This window comes from Patagioenas fasciata, unplaced genomic scaffold (genome assembly GCF_037038585.1).
Source record: "Patagioenas fasciata isolate bPatFas1 unplaced genomic scaffold, bPatFas1.hap1 Unplaced_236, whole genome shotgun sequence".
Classification (NCBI taxonomy): domain Eukaryota; kingdom Metazoa; phylum Chordata; class Aves; order Columbiformes; family Columbidae; genus Patagioenas; species Patagioenas fasciata.
The window spans coordinates 27,432-41,874 of record NW_027288662.1 but is presented as its reverse complement, the minus strand read 5'-3'; the positions used below and the strand labels follow the sequence as shown (position 1 = coordinate 41,874).

The window sequence follows — 14,443 nt, the reverse complement described above, 5'->3', positions numbered from 1 at the left end:
GGTCAGGGCTCTGGTTACGGCTCAGGGCAGAGCAGCTGGGGCTCAACCAGAGACTGGGCCCTGTCCATAGAAGTTGTTGCAGGTCATCTGTGTGAAATTACATGATGGTAATACCGAACCTTTACACGCTCAGATTTGGGGCAGAGAGCATCGTTTGGAGTGTGCATCAGTAGACAGCAACGTCCCTGCTGAAAAAAAATTAAGGAGTTCACCTTCAGAGCTATTCATTTTTAGTTGCCATAGAAACAGCCATTAGAACCATTTTATATCTGGCTGACAAACCTCAAGACAGTGATTTGTATTTACTTACTTGCATTCTAAATGAGTCAGTTTATATTATTTTTGTGATTGTTTTCACCCATTGAGATGCTCATCCAACATTTCTGAAATTTTCTACTTTTTTTTTTGTCTGTTTTAGTGATGATATCTTGTAACTTCACACCTGCAGGAAGAGAAAATCAATGTATTTTAAAACGTCCACTGAATCTGAGCAGCTCAAATACAAAAAGGTGCTAAATTCCATCAGTATTTGCCAGCTTCAGCTGTACTGCACACTAAATGCCAGATTCTCACAAGTTCAGCAGGTAGAAATTTGAACCCAAATGTCTCCTTTCGATTAAAATAAGTATCATGATATATGTACCTAACTTACAAAGAGAGAGTTCAGGAATATATTTTAGCATTTGTAAACTATGTAATAAACTCAGATTGAAAGTGTTGGGAAAATGGAAAATAATTACAAGTACTCAGTGTATTTTCTGTAACACAAAAATACATTGGGCTAAAACTGAATCAGAATGAGACCTTCCACACCAGAATTATTACATATGAAAAGTATTTATTCCTGAAATACCACTAAAGTTCCTAAAGAAATAACTTTATTGAGGGATGGAACAGTATTAGAGTCATAGAATCATTTTTATTGGAAAAGATGCTCAAGATCATCTAGACCAACCATAACCTAACTCTGGCACAAAACCATGTCCCTAAGAACCTCATCTACATGTCTTTCAAACATCTCCAGGGATGGTGAGTCCACCACTTCCCTAGGCAGCCTGTTCCATTTCTTCACAATTCTTTCAATGAAGACATTTTTCCTAATATCCAAACTGTACCTTCTCTGTTGCAACTTGAGGCCCTTTCCTCTCGTCTTATCATTTGCTACTTGGGAGAAGAGACCAACACCCTCCATGCTACAACCTCCCAGCCTCCTTTCAGGTAGTCATAGACAGCGATCAGGTCTCCCCTCAGCCTCCTTTTTTCCAGGCTAAACAGCCCCACTTCCCTCAGCCACCCCTTGTAATTCTTGTGCTCTAAACCCTTCACCAGCTTCATTGCCCTTCTCTGAACTCTCTCCAGCACCTCCATGTCTTTCTTGTAGTGAGCGGCCCAAAACTGAACACAGAATTCAAGGTGGGGCCTCAGCAGTGCCAAGTACAGGGACACGATCACTTCCCTACTCCTGCTGGCCACACTATTGCTGATACAAGCCAGGATGCTGTTGGCCTTTTTGGCCACCTGGGCACACTGCTGGCTCATGTTCAGCCGCCTATACACCCAGGTGGCACAGGTATTTCTATAGGACTGTGTACCTCTGCATCTGCAGAGCCTCCTTCCTCCCCTTCATGCTTTCAGCCAAGTCCTACCCACTGCCCCAAACCTCTTTCCTTCCAGATACAGATATGGTTCCTGCATCTCCTTTCCACTCCCCCCATCTCTTTTTTCTCCAGCATAGTAGCAGAAAATGGCCCAAGACACACACACGGCCTGTGTGGACGCAATGCAGACATGGACAAGGTGCTGCAGGTGAGAACTTCCTTGCTGGGACAGTCCTCAGGAGCAAGAAGGGGAGCTGCGTTAGACACAGCCAAGGAGCGGCGTGAAAGGGGTTGGCATGCTGAATAAGATTGCTTTCCAGTTACAGACAAATTCTGCTCATTTGTAACACTGTAACCATAGATATTGCCACTCCTAAAATCTGCAAGTGCAGAAGTTTAAAAAAAACCCAAACCTGAACGTGAATGGAGGGAGCTTCTCTTGAGGAAGCCTGGAGAACAGTGTTGTACCTGCCTGGGCTCAGAGTGCGGCGATGAGGAGCAACACATCCAGGTGCAGACAGAGACCCACAGAGCTCTTGTTCGTAGCAAGAGCGGAGAGAGCTGAGCCAGGCTGAGCTGAGCTGACTTTTACTAACAGTTCTCAATTTATAGGTTTATAGACATGGGTCTGGACCAAGAGATTAGACAGGATGTTTTTTCAAAAAAAAAAGTTACCCAAATGCACCACACTCACGTTGTGTCTGTTTTCAGTCACGTTCCCATGCACATCTTGTGGGCAGCATTCCGACCCACTCATTCACACACCCAGGCCCAACACTCACACATCATACACATGGGGGCACTTCTCTGGCCTGAGATATCATTCTCACCGGCCTGGGCTATCGCTCCTTACACTCATAAAAATCTTCTGTATAACCTGCCCAAGGCCCTTTAGCTGGAATGTCAAGTCCTGCTGTTCCCACACACAGTGCTCCGGTAGGTGCAATATGTGAATGAATAGTGAAGATTTTTTTCAAATTCGGAGTGATTCCTGATATCAAAAGTAGACAGAAATCAGAAAGGAAAAAGAAAATTAACAAGACCCCATGCAATTCTGTTATCCCAGAGCTTACATTCTTCAAAACATCAAAACCATCTGAAAGAGATCTTGGGAGAGTTGTTCCTTTGTTTGTATAAGCATATAGCCCATTCAGAAACATATGTTTGATGCGTTTAACACGTCTAGGAGGCTTCAGTCATTTCAGAAGAGGAGATTAACTGCAGAAAGGTATTGCAAAAAAAAAATAGATTAGTGCTGATCATAAGGGTAAAACTGAATTTTAAGAGAGAGGTTTGTAAGCAAAGAGACAGCGAAGCCATTAAAAAAGTGTGTGATTTAAAGCTGACGATCCACTTTTATACTTTTTCTGGAGGTAACTGAGCCTTCTGATTAACAGCTCATACAGAAATGGATTCAAACGGGGTACCTGAATTTATTATCACCTCTTGCACTACACTCACCTCTAATATACCTTCCTGCCTTGAGGGCTGGGATATTCATGCCATTTACAAATGATCTTCTGATTACCTCTAATTTTCAACCTGGCTCTGAACCACAGAGTGAGCAGCTGAACCAGGAGAATTAACAGGCTGATGGACAGTTATGGGGGGGAGAGGGGGAGAAAAGGAACACTATGGCCACAGGTATGAGCCCAGAAAAACTGAATACCTACACAAAGACAACTCTGGGCAAAAGATGACTAATACCAGCTATTTTCCTTCTGCGACTGATAGCGGCGGGGCAGAAGGTTGAACTGCGATTAATGGCGGTGACGCAGACGGCGGAACCGCGATTGATGATGGTGGAGCAGACGTTTTAGCCGTGATTAATGACAGCGGAGCAGTCGTTTGAACGCGCTGCTCTGACTGGTGCTCCGAGGGCCCCTCCCGAGATCATATATAACCCAACGCTGGTTTTTTTATGTGAGTCTTTCATAGCTTTTATCTGATCTCGGGGCCACACGTACGCTCCTCCTCTATTCCTTTTAACTTTCCAAGAAAGTGTTGCAGATCCTTATCCGTAGCAGGTAATATGGACTTGGGTGGTGTTGACGAATCGTTAGTAACAGGGGAGGTCGGAGTAGTACTTAATCTTGCCTTTTCCTCCGAATCTGGCCCAGGAGAGCCAGGAAGACCATCCCTCCCTGCTATTTCTGCATGTTCCCGTTGCTCTTTTAATCCTCTGAAAGTCTCTAGCAACAAGTGACATGTTGTTAACAGTTCAGTTGTTTCTTTGCATCTTTCACTAGTGCTTTGCCCCATAGTAACACAGTCCTTCCTTTGTAAAATCAGTTCCAGAGGGCTAATACCCTGCTTCTTCAGAAGCAACTTTCATGTAGATAATATAATACCCTCTTCTTTAGATAAGTTCCACCCCCACCCTGTTCTCGGTAGCTCACCAACTCTTAGTGTGGTGTCTTTTCAATGATCCGGATCTTCGGCAGCTCTCCTCGGCTGCTCTATCAGCTGTACCGGGCTCCGTCTCCACAGCTCTTCTTTGGCTGTCACAGCTTCATGCTGTCTCCTCTTCATGCGAGATCCTCTTCAGGCAGGATCACGTCGGGGTCACCATATGTCGTGGCTGAGACGGACAAACGACATGGACCAAGTTCTTCCAGGATGAAAGTAGGAGATGCCATTTACTGCCACAAGTGCATTTTCATACAGTTTCACCAATTCATGTGTCTCTTCGCTATTGGTTACAAGTTACAGCAGTAACATCTCATTGGCTAATTTTGCTATCATCAGTGTTACTCTTCTACTCCCTTCTCTCTCATGGGTACATCCTTACATCTCCGGATACTCCTTTACGCACAGGTAGGCCTTCATATCTTCAAGGCTAATGTCTGTTCCCATGCCCTCCGTCAGGGAATCCACGGACCCACCGTAGTCCCCCACAGATCAGTAGAATCCTGCTCTCAGCACAGGCAGAGACTGCGGGATGTTGCCGAGATTGTCCGCATTTCTAGATCCAGTGTGGAAATTGTCCAACACTCTCAACACAATGCACATTGGAGCTGTGCCAAGGAGAGAGGCTGGAAAATAAGGAAAGTTTTTCCTGTGTGTGAGTTTACGTCAGGCAAGCTGGCACTCTCAAATTTGTTTTTACAGCATTTTTTTTGACATCCTGTAAGGATTGAGCTACCACAACAGTGTCACTCACGAATAACACCCACACAAAGAATTACCTCGCAAAGTCACCCTATTTATGTATATTCTCACTGCTTGTCTGTTGATCCCCATGTGCCTGGGCTCCATCTTGCTGTAATTAATTCTCAACAAGGCCAGCAGCATTTCGAAGGCATATCAGAAGACCTGATGGATACACACCCTTCCCCACCACCCCAGTCTGATTTAACTGAATTTATTTGTCCAGGAAGATTTTTCGCTGAGTAGATACGACCTGCTTGCATGATACAATCCTATTAATCCAATTGCATGATGCAATCAGAAAGAACTCACCACCACGGCACAAAAAAACCTCCTCTTTACCCGGAGACCAAGTGGACATACGCACAGTGGTAACCCAACACCTCTGAGTTACCTTTGAACTCCCCTGCTGCCCAGCAGGTGGGGACACGTAGTTGCACAGGTGGATCCTTTATCCTCCATGTGCAGCTCCAAACTCCTGAGAGCACAGCTCTTATTTCCAGGGATGTGCCACTCTTCAACTTTCTTTAATAAATACCAGAATCTCCAGGACAAATCTGCTACCCCATTGCATGGCAGCACAAAACGTGAAATAATACGTATTGACAAAGGTAATACGCTTTGGAACTCTAAAGGCCGACTGATATAGAGGTGAGGGAAGGGGATTTTCATAACGACTCCCCTTTTCCCCGCCAGCTCAAGCAGAACCCGGAAAAATCTGAGGCAAAAACTCTAGGAGTCCTGCTGATTTATGCTGATTGGCCGGAGCGCTGGGCGGGCTGTGCAAGTCTCTATGAGGGCGGGAACAGCATAAAATCCGCTGACTTGCGTGGTGCTGTGGAGCGTGCTGGTGTCTGTGCAGAAGCGGAACGCGGGTGCGGACCTCCGGTCGGTGCTACTCGGGTTCGGTCGCTCACTGAGGCGCTTGGCCAGTGCTGTCGGTGCGAGGAGAGGCAGGGGCGGGTCGGGCGCGGTGCTTGGCGCTCCTTCTCCTCCGTGCTGCCGGTCGGGCGGTGCGCTGCCCAGCGCAGTGGTGGGCGCTGCGGGGAAAGGACCATGACGGGCTCGCTCTCCTCTTGGCCCTCCCTTTTCCTCCGTGGGGAATGGCGTTTTCTTCCCCCTGGTGCCGACGGAGAAGCGGTTGTTTGTGCCCCCCCTACCCTTCCCCCCCGCGTTGCCCCTGTCCTCCCAGTGGTGGTACAGGGAGGGTGAGCGGAGGGAAGGGGGATGCTGCCAGCCGCTGAATGCCTTGTGGCCGGTCTGGGCAGGGTGCGTGCAGGGTGGTGGAGAGAGGAGAGGGAGAGGAGAGGCCGGGCTGGGTCGAAGGCGACGACGACGAGCGGGCGGGTTGCGGCGACGACGACGACGACGAGCGAGCGGGTCGGGACAACGACGACGACGAGCGGGCGGGTCAGGGCGACGACAACGAGCGAGCGGGTCGCGGCGACAACGACGACGAGCGGGCGGGTCGCGGCGACAACGACGACGACGAGCGGGCGGGTCGCGGCGAGGACGACGACGACGAGCGGGCGGGTCGGGGCGACGACGACGACGAGCGGGCGGGCGGGTCGGGGCAACGACGACGAGCGAGCGGGTCGCGGCGACGACGACGACGAGCGGGTCGCGGCGACGACGACGACGAGCGGGCGGGTCGGGGCGACGACGAACGGGCGGGTCGCGGCGAGGACGACGACGAGCGGGCGGGTCGAGACGACGAGCGGGCGGGTCGGGGCGACGACGACGACGACGACGAGCGAGCAATGCTACCCCATTGCGTGGCAGCATAAAATGTGAACTAATACATATTGATAAAGCTAATATGCCTTCGTACTCTAAAGGCCGACTGATACACTGCTGAAGGAAGGGGATTTCCCTATCCACCACCCCGTTATTTGGTTTCTGCCCAAAAATGGGGAAAACCACGTGAGGGGGCGGAATTTCCGTGGGCCGCCCCTCCAGCACGAGCCCTGTAAAAGCGATAACAGCACTAAGGCATCTGATCTGCGTGTGGCTGTGGAGCGTGGTGGTGTGTGGAAGTGCGCCGCCGGTGCGGATCTCCGGTAGGTGCTGCTCGGGTTCGGTCGCTCACTGCGGCGCGGGGAGAGGCCGGTGCTGCTGCTGGCGGCGCGGGGCGGGCCGAGTCCCCGCTGGCTGCGCGCCTGCCGCTGCCGGGGCTGGTGCGGTGCTTGGCGCTCCTTCTCCTCTGTGCTTTTCTCCCATTTCTCCGTGTTCCCGGTAGGGCGCTGTGCTGCGGGGGAAGGGCTTTGACGTTCTCGCTCCCCTCTTGGCGCTCCCTTTCCTCCGTGTAGGATGGCGTTTTCTCCCGCTTAGTGCCGACGGAGGAGCGGCTCTTTGTGCCCGCCCCGCCCCCCCCCCGTTGCCGCTGTTCTCCCAGCTGGGCAGAGAAGGGAACTGTGATGAGCCAGTCGGTGTTGTGAACTGTGGGAGATCTGAGGGATTTTCTTGAGGTTGTTGTGTGGATAGGTTTCTATTAGATGGAGACTTATTTATGAACTAGCCAGGCTCAAAGGAATTTCAAGGTCAGCTCGAAAGCTGAAAACAAGGTCTCAACATTGCTTCAATCAACAGACTTATTAGCAGTGAGACTCGGACGCTTGGACAGCTCATGAACATGGACAATATCCAATCAGCTAATGCATGCTTGGAGCGTGGACACGTGATCAGGAAATAACTGCATATATAAGGAGGCTTGTTTCTGTAATAAATGGCTTCGCTTGAATTCATATTGGATTGTGTGGAGTCCATGAGTTTTCGCTCTCGCAAGTGGTGATTCCGACGTGATCCATAAGGAGAGTTTACAGAAGGGGGACGACTGCTGTGGGAAACGAGCCCCAGCTGGAACGGCTCAGCTGGACCGTGACTGCGACGCAGTCTGCGGGCTGCGCGACTCCTGATTGATCGCTACAGAAGTGACAGAGGAGGGATAAAGGATCCGATATCATTGCAACGGACACCCAAAGCGATGAGCAGCTGGGGGTGAGAGGAGATGGGGCAGAATATTTTTCAAGAAGAAGAAGAAATACTGCGGCTCCTCTCGCATATTCTCTCTAAGAGAGGGGTGAAGTGTGAGGTGAGTAACCTCAAAAGACTATTAATTTGGTGCAGAGGCAATGGGTTTCCTGCTGACCTGTTAGGAGTTTTTCAAACAGAGACTCGGGAAAAAGTGGGAACTGTGTTGTGGAAGGCAATTAGTCACAGTGAAAAATATATTCTCGGCCTTGTAACCACCTGGAAACTGATAATTACTGCAGTGAAGCAATTAAAATCTGAAAAGACTGTTACGAGCATTAGTGACTCAAAACTTGAACTTTTTGATGATATAGGGCAGAAATCATGAGATAAAGTCAGCAATGGAGATAAAGAAGCTAAATCATCAGTAACTACATGGAAGTTTATAATCTCTACCTTAAAAGATCCTAAGGCTGAACGGTCTGCCGGAATTTTTGCAGCGTTGCAGCCTGATAAGTACCCTGAAAGCCGCTGTGAAGTTTACCCGGTTCGTGTCTTTGATACCCTCCCTATTCCATCCCCTGCTGTGCTTTCGGCACCCCCGACAGTTCAGCACTCCGGGGCGAGGGGAGGAAAAATGCCGAGCGGGTGGCCTCCTGTACCGTTTCCCAACCGTGGTGAGAACAGCAAGTCCAGAGGATTGGAGTCAGACAACTTGCCCAAAGAACCTGTGAAAGCTGAGAATACTAAAGTCGTTAACAAGTGTACTATCAGTCCTTTTACCAATTTGTATCTGCCTTTAACGTCTTTTAACCCTCCAACTTCCACGAGAGAGCAGAAGGAGTCACTGGATAAGAACTGGACAACAGAACTGTGTGACAGATTAGATCAGCTAATAGCGAGTGAATCCAGCAGTCGGTAATACGGTCTTGATGATGGTGCGCCTGGGGACTCAGGTAATACGGATAATTGTGATGCTAGAAAGTATTGGCAAGACTGTTCACTGTTCCGAAGCCCCTGTTACCAACGATTCTACAGCACCATTCAAGTCCGCGTTATCTGATGACTTGGATGAGGATGGGGGTTTGCAGCTATTTTTTTTTTTTTAAACCTAACAGGAAAACGAGTATGTGTACGTATTGCCCCAAGATCAGATAAAAACTATGAAAGACTCAAGCAAAATTAGACCTATGCAATGTAACAGCTCTAGATCATTTAGGGCGGAACGATGGGGACTCGTTGAAAGGGGCAGGTATCCCACAGCTCTTGGAACAGACACTAACTGACACACCACAATTACAGGCGCTATTAGTTTCTGAAATCCTGAGGCAGTCAGCAGATCTTGCATATCAAGCTACAGTAGAGGTATCTGAAACCAACAAAGCAGCCAAATCTTTTATAACTACTATCAGGGTCCCAGTGAGAATTACATGCAATTCATTGACCGTCTTCAAGAGGCCATCAATAAGCAGGTTGAAAACTTAGAAGCTAAGGAAGCACTGGTGTTGAAATTAGCAGTAGAGAATGCTAATGTTTGCTTTCAATGTGTTATTTGTGAGTTTTACAGTACATATTGTATGCTTCTGTGTATTGCCCCTCTGAAAATCAAGCAGCTTGTCAGGAATGCGAGTTAATTGTTTTACTGGTTGTTGTCAGAATTGTTTCTTTGTGGTGTAAGTACACCGTAAAACTTTCTCCCCACTTTTCCCACTCGCACTGCAAGCAGCCCTGTGCTTCCCCCCCTTCCTCCCTGTTCTCTCTTGGCACTCCCTTTCCTCCATGTAGGGTGGCGTTTTCTTCCTCTTAGTGCCGATAGAGGAGCGGCTGTTTGTGGGCCCCCACTGTTGCCACTGTCCTTCCAGCTGGGCCGAGAAGGGAACTGTGATGAACTACTTCATATTGGGAACCATTACAGAAGAGGGCTCAGCCCTGGAGCCCGCTTTCCCATGCAGGGGCGCTGCTGCCGGTGGTGGTACAGGGAGGGTGAGCGGTGGGAAGGGCGCTGCTCCCAGCCAGTGAGTGCCTTGTGGCCGATCTGGGGTTCAAGGGCTGGTCCCTCAGATCACTGACTCTGTTTATATCTCCAGGTGCTGGGAACTGTCTGCAGTGTCACAGGCAGAGCAGAGACAGAGTAGGGTTGTGCAGGCAACACCTTCTTGAACCGGTGAGTCATCCAGGACTGGCTGTGGCTGATATTTGTGGCCCTGCTAGATATGCAGAGTTAGACATCTGGATCTACTGCATCATCATTGTGTTCTCTGCAATCCGCCAAGACAAGGATAACGACTGTTGTCATAGAACTGTGTCCAAGCTTGACTGGAAAGAGGTTTTGCCATCAGTTATGATGCCTTGGACACAAGACCATGCTTCCTCCCAGGAAGAACTGAAGGAGGCCTTGGGTTCCCAGGGCGAAGGGGCGTCCGTTCACCAAGAGATGCCAGGTAATGCAGGCAGAAGGGTGTGCAGGGCTCTGGGTGAGTACAGGCCCTTATCAAGTAACCTGTAGCAGCCCTCACCACATATCTATCCCTCTGGCAGCTCTCCTGTGGCTGGTTGTCCCCTGGGGCGGGTCCCTTCTGCCTCCCTAGGCAGCTGGTGTTGGGGATGGTGGGGATGTGAGGGCCAAGTCAGATCTGGGACAGCACGGTTCCTCACTGCTGGTGCTTTTTTCCTCCTCCAGACAAGTGGTGCACGCTCCATCCAGTGTATGTTGTGGTGCTGGCTGTGCTCGTGGCTTTGGTCCTGGCTTTGGCAGTGGCTGTTGCTGTGCTGTCAGGTAAGGGATCAGCAGCTGCCTCTGTGCAGCCCCTCAGCACAGAGCCGTGTGTGCTGCCAGGCTGGATGTGGCCCCTTCCCCTCTGGGCTGGAGCTGGTGTTGCTGTGTGAGGTTAAGGCTGGTGGAGGGGAGCGTGGTCGGGTCAGACCCTCAGGCTGGCTGTGCCAGAGCCTCAGGCTTGCTGTTCCCTTGCCCTGTCCCAGGGGTCCTGGGGAGGGGCAGGGACACCCCCAGCTGTGCCCTGGGGCAGGCTGTTAACCTCTGGGGTGTCTGCTCCCTGTGGGTCCCTCGCAGCAAATGAGGGATCCCCATGGTGGGAGTTTGGGACTGCCCCCTTCCTTGCCCTATAGAGCTGTGTGCCCTGGTCCCTGTGGAGTGGAGTCCTCTGACCTTTTCCACTTCCCTCTCTAGCAGGAAGAGATGGAGCGAGTGCAGCTGCGGGGCTGTGCTGTCCTGACAACTGGGTTGTGTACCGCAATGTCTGCTACTACCTCTCGAGAAAAGAGGGGAGCTGGGAGTGGAGCCAGGAGCGGTGCTCCTCGCTGGGGGCTTCACTGGCTGTGATCAAGAGGAAGTGGGAAATGGTGAGTGAGGGGCTGCTGTGGCTATGTGGGGGGTCTGGGTTGGGTGCAGACCTCAGGGTTGGTGCTGGGAGGCTGGAGGTTCTTCTAGGGACAGAGATGCAGTTCTGGCCTGTGGCCTCAGAGGGAGGGAGGCACAGGGTACAGTGTGGAGCCCAGGGAGCGTGTCCTCCCGCATGGAGGCCAGGGGGACCACAAGCACAGCAGAGCTCCAGCAGAGCAGGACCAGCATATCTGGCCAGGCTGGGGAACTCTTGCAGAAGCTCTGGAGCTTGGTGGAGCAGCTGTTGGGTGGGAGGTGCTGCTGTCTGGGACCTCACATGGGGCCGGGACAGGGACTCTGGGGCAGCAGCAGCTCCTGACTGTTGTCTTCTCTCTTTCCTCTCCAGGAGTTTCTGTCACACCTCAGGGGCAACATTGATTACTGGGTTGGGCTGCGCAGACAGGATGGGCGCCCAGAATGGGTGGACGGCAGCAGCTTCAACGACACGTGAGTCCCATTGCAATCCAGGGTCCCGGGAGACCATCTGGTGGCAGGGACCTGGTTACAGGGACTGTCACTTGCAGGCAGCCCTTGTCCCCTCCAGGTGCTTATGGGGAGAGCTGCTTCCCCAAGGGTACTGACAGTGTCATTGGTTATTCTTGCAGGTTCCCTTTGAAGGGCCGAGAGCCTTGTTTCTTGCTGAATGACCATTATCTCTGGAGTTCAAACTGTTTCCGGAGCCACCATTATCTCTGCAGCAAGGCCCAAGCTGTGATGTCAAATAGTTGATGGGGAGAAAGGACCTTCTCCGTGCTGGGAACTCCACAACTTTGCCACTTCTAGTTTTATATTTATATTTACTAGTGGTGTATTACTATTTTTAGTTTTTTAAACTGTATTTATCTCAATCCAAGTTTCTCCTGTTCCTTTTGATTCCCTGCCCTGTTGGAGGGGTGGAAGAGAGAGTGTCTGTCGAGGTTGTATTGCCAGTTCGGGTTAAACCACGATGGGGGAAAGAAGTTTTTTTCCTAACTTCTCCTTTTCCTTGCAAGCAGCATGCCTGTACCTTCATTTTCCTTTCTCCAGAGGAAAAGCACCCCTGTGGCTTTTACCAGGTGTTGGGGCTGTTCTCCATGGCAACTGGGGCTGTGTAGCTGCAATAGTGGCAGGAAGCTCTGGCCCTGCTGACAGGTCATACCTTGAGAGTGGTCATCAGTGGTTTGGTTTCCTGTTCGCCCCTCCATGTCCTCAGCCCTGTACCTTCCTGGTTCTTCTGTGACATGGAGGATGAGGATGGTTACATGGTCTTGGGGAAGCGGGGAGTAATGGGGAGCTCAGGTTCTCTCCAGGATGCAGGTAATGGCGGGTTGTGTCTGTTGGTTTCCCCCTGCAAAAGTGGTGTCAGAGAGAGAAAGTATGGGAGGCGGGGTGATAATGGGTGTGATGAGAGAAGCAGGGTGATGCCACTCATCCTTTCTCCAAGGGCTGCTCAGGACAGGGAAACTGAGGCCTGGGGCTGGTGGTACCTGAGAAGGGGTGGAGCCTTGCCCCAAAATATGGGGTCAGCAACCAGCCCTGTGCCCAAACCTCTGCAGGGCCTTTGCTGGTGTCAGAGTGTGGGGGACACCTGTGGGGCTTGGTCCTGGGATGGGTCTACATGGGGATGAAGATGGCCATCAGTGACACTTCAGCATTACCACCTGCCCTCTCTTCCAGTACAGGATTTCCTAAGTAAAATCCTCCAGAATCTCACCTGCTACTTCTGGATTGGCCTCTCCATGCCCTCCGCTGGGAAGGGCTGGGTTTGGCTGAATGGCTCCTGCCCATACCAGAGCCGGTGAGCACTTCTGGGTGTTGGGGTGGGGACATCCCCATCACCCAAGTGACCCTTGTGGCAAGGCACATGCTCACACATTCCCACCTGCATCCCCAGGTTCCAGCTGAGTCCCTGGGATGCAGGCAGCAGATGTGGGGTGCTGAGAGGGGACAGGATCATCTCTGATAACTGCAGATGGGCCTGTCAGTGGGTCTGTCTCCTGGTTTTGTTAAAAAACAAGTTTCTCTTTTAGTGAATTTTGCCTGTCAGCTAAAGCCTTCATCTCAGTTACATTTTCCTGGAGAACTCAGAGATTTATGAATAAAAGGTATGAATACAGAGACCCAAGGGAATGCCGTGCAGATGTGCCAGGGGAGGTTTAGGTTCAACATTAGGAAAAGGTTCTTCCCCCAGAGGGTGGTGGAGCACTGGAACAGGCTCCCCAGGGAGGTGTCACGGCCCCAAGCCTGGCAGTGTTCAAGAAGAGACTGGACAAGCCCTCAGACGCATGGTGTGAACTGTGGGGTTGTCCTGTGCAGGGACAGGAGTTGGACATGATGATCGTTGGGGCTCCCTTCCAATACAGGACGTTCTGTGATAAGCAGAAGGGACATCCAGACTTACAGCAACAGAGTCAGAACATGCTATGTCACAGGACACTGATAGCACATGTTTGTTAGACCAGCAGTTACTATTTTCCAGAGACCCTCTACCTTGATGCAAACATGTAGCTACATCACATAGCACTATGAAGAAAAAGGTGCTAGCACTGCCTCTGCATCAGGCTTCCGTTTTCTAAATGCAAAGAAAGAAATCTTCACTCCAAAGAGTGAGCGAGCATTTGTAGTCTTGGATTTCTCTTCATATTTCAGACAACATTAATTGAGAGGTCATCTCCTATAAAGTCTGGTGCGAGGCAGTTGTCCCTCAGATGTGGCTTCCTATGGATTTAATTTTGCATTAGCCAGCTGAGTTTGACACAGGGCATTTTAGTAAGCCTGTGTGAAAACACTTTACTTTTGAAGGCACTCTTCTCTGCAAGTCCTTAGTTCAACACATTTATAGCACACACAGCTGGGAAAATGGCTATTTTCCACTGCGTACAGCACCAGAACTTCTGGAAGCAAACAAAAAAACCCAAACAGACCAAACCGAAGCCAACAAAACCATGTAAAACCCCTCCAACCTTTAGCAAACTAACAGGCAGGTTAAGGTGCTAAGCAAGGCCACAGTTCCAGGGATTTTTTGAAGTGGCATACACCAGAATTGCCGCAGAAAAAGGTCACCCTGTCCTTCCCCAACCCTTGCGTACCATGGCCCCCACCACTCCCGTTTGCTCACACAAAGGCTCATACGGCCTCATGTCAGCTTTATGCTTTTTACTATGGCAATTTCAAGCCAAACCAGTGCTCTGACTGCGTTTGCCATGGTCTACATGGGTTATGACTTTATCACTAATTAAGAGAGTGCCAAGCGGTGCGGAAGGACTTGCAGCTACCCTCTTCCCAGCTGGTCACCTCTGGAGAACGGCTTCTTCCCCCCAACAAGCCACCTGGCCCTTGGTCTTCT

At 50.6% G+C, this 14,443-nt stretch overlaps 1 protein-coding gene across 5 annotated transcripts; it reads left to right on the top strand.

Moving 5' to 3' along the window:
* The first annotated feature begins 5,599 nt into the window (after positions 1-5,599).
* LOC139826806 (C-type lectin domain family 2 member B-like) lies at positions 5,600-13,217 on the top strand. Of its 5 annotated transcripts, none has more exons than XM_071803193.1 (7): positions 5,600-5,636; positions 6,587-6,808; positions 9,806-10,159; positions 10,399-10,494; positions 10,906-11,078; positions 11,465-11,565; positions 11,724-13,217. In XM_071803193.1, the coding sequence occupies exons 3-7, from the start codon at positions 10,060-10,062 to the stop codon at positions 11,845-11,847; spliced, it is 594 nt and encodes a 197-aa protein (XP_071659294.1). In that variant the 5' UTR covers positions 5,600-5,636; positions 6,587-6,808; positions 9,806-10,059; the 3' UTR covers positions 11,848-13,217. The 5 variants fall into 5 exon arrangements, with proteins under 5 accessions (XP_071659294.1, XP_071659299.1, XP_071659297.1 ...); XM_071803196.1 differs by lacking the exon at positions 5,600-5,636 and adding an exon at positions 7,338-7,839 and having other exon boundaries at positions 6,513-6,808; XM_071803198.1 differs by lacking the exon at positions 5,600-5,636 and having other exon boundaries at positions 6,512-6,808; positions 10,909-11,078.
* The last annotated feature ends 1,226 nt before the right edge of the window (positions 13,218-14,443 follow it).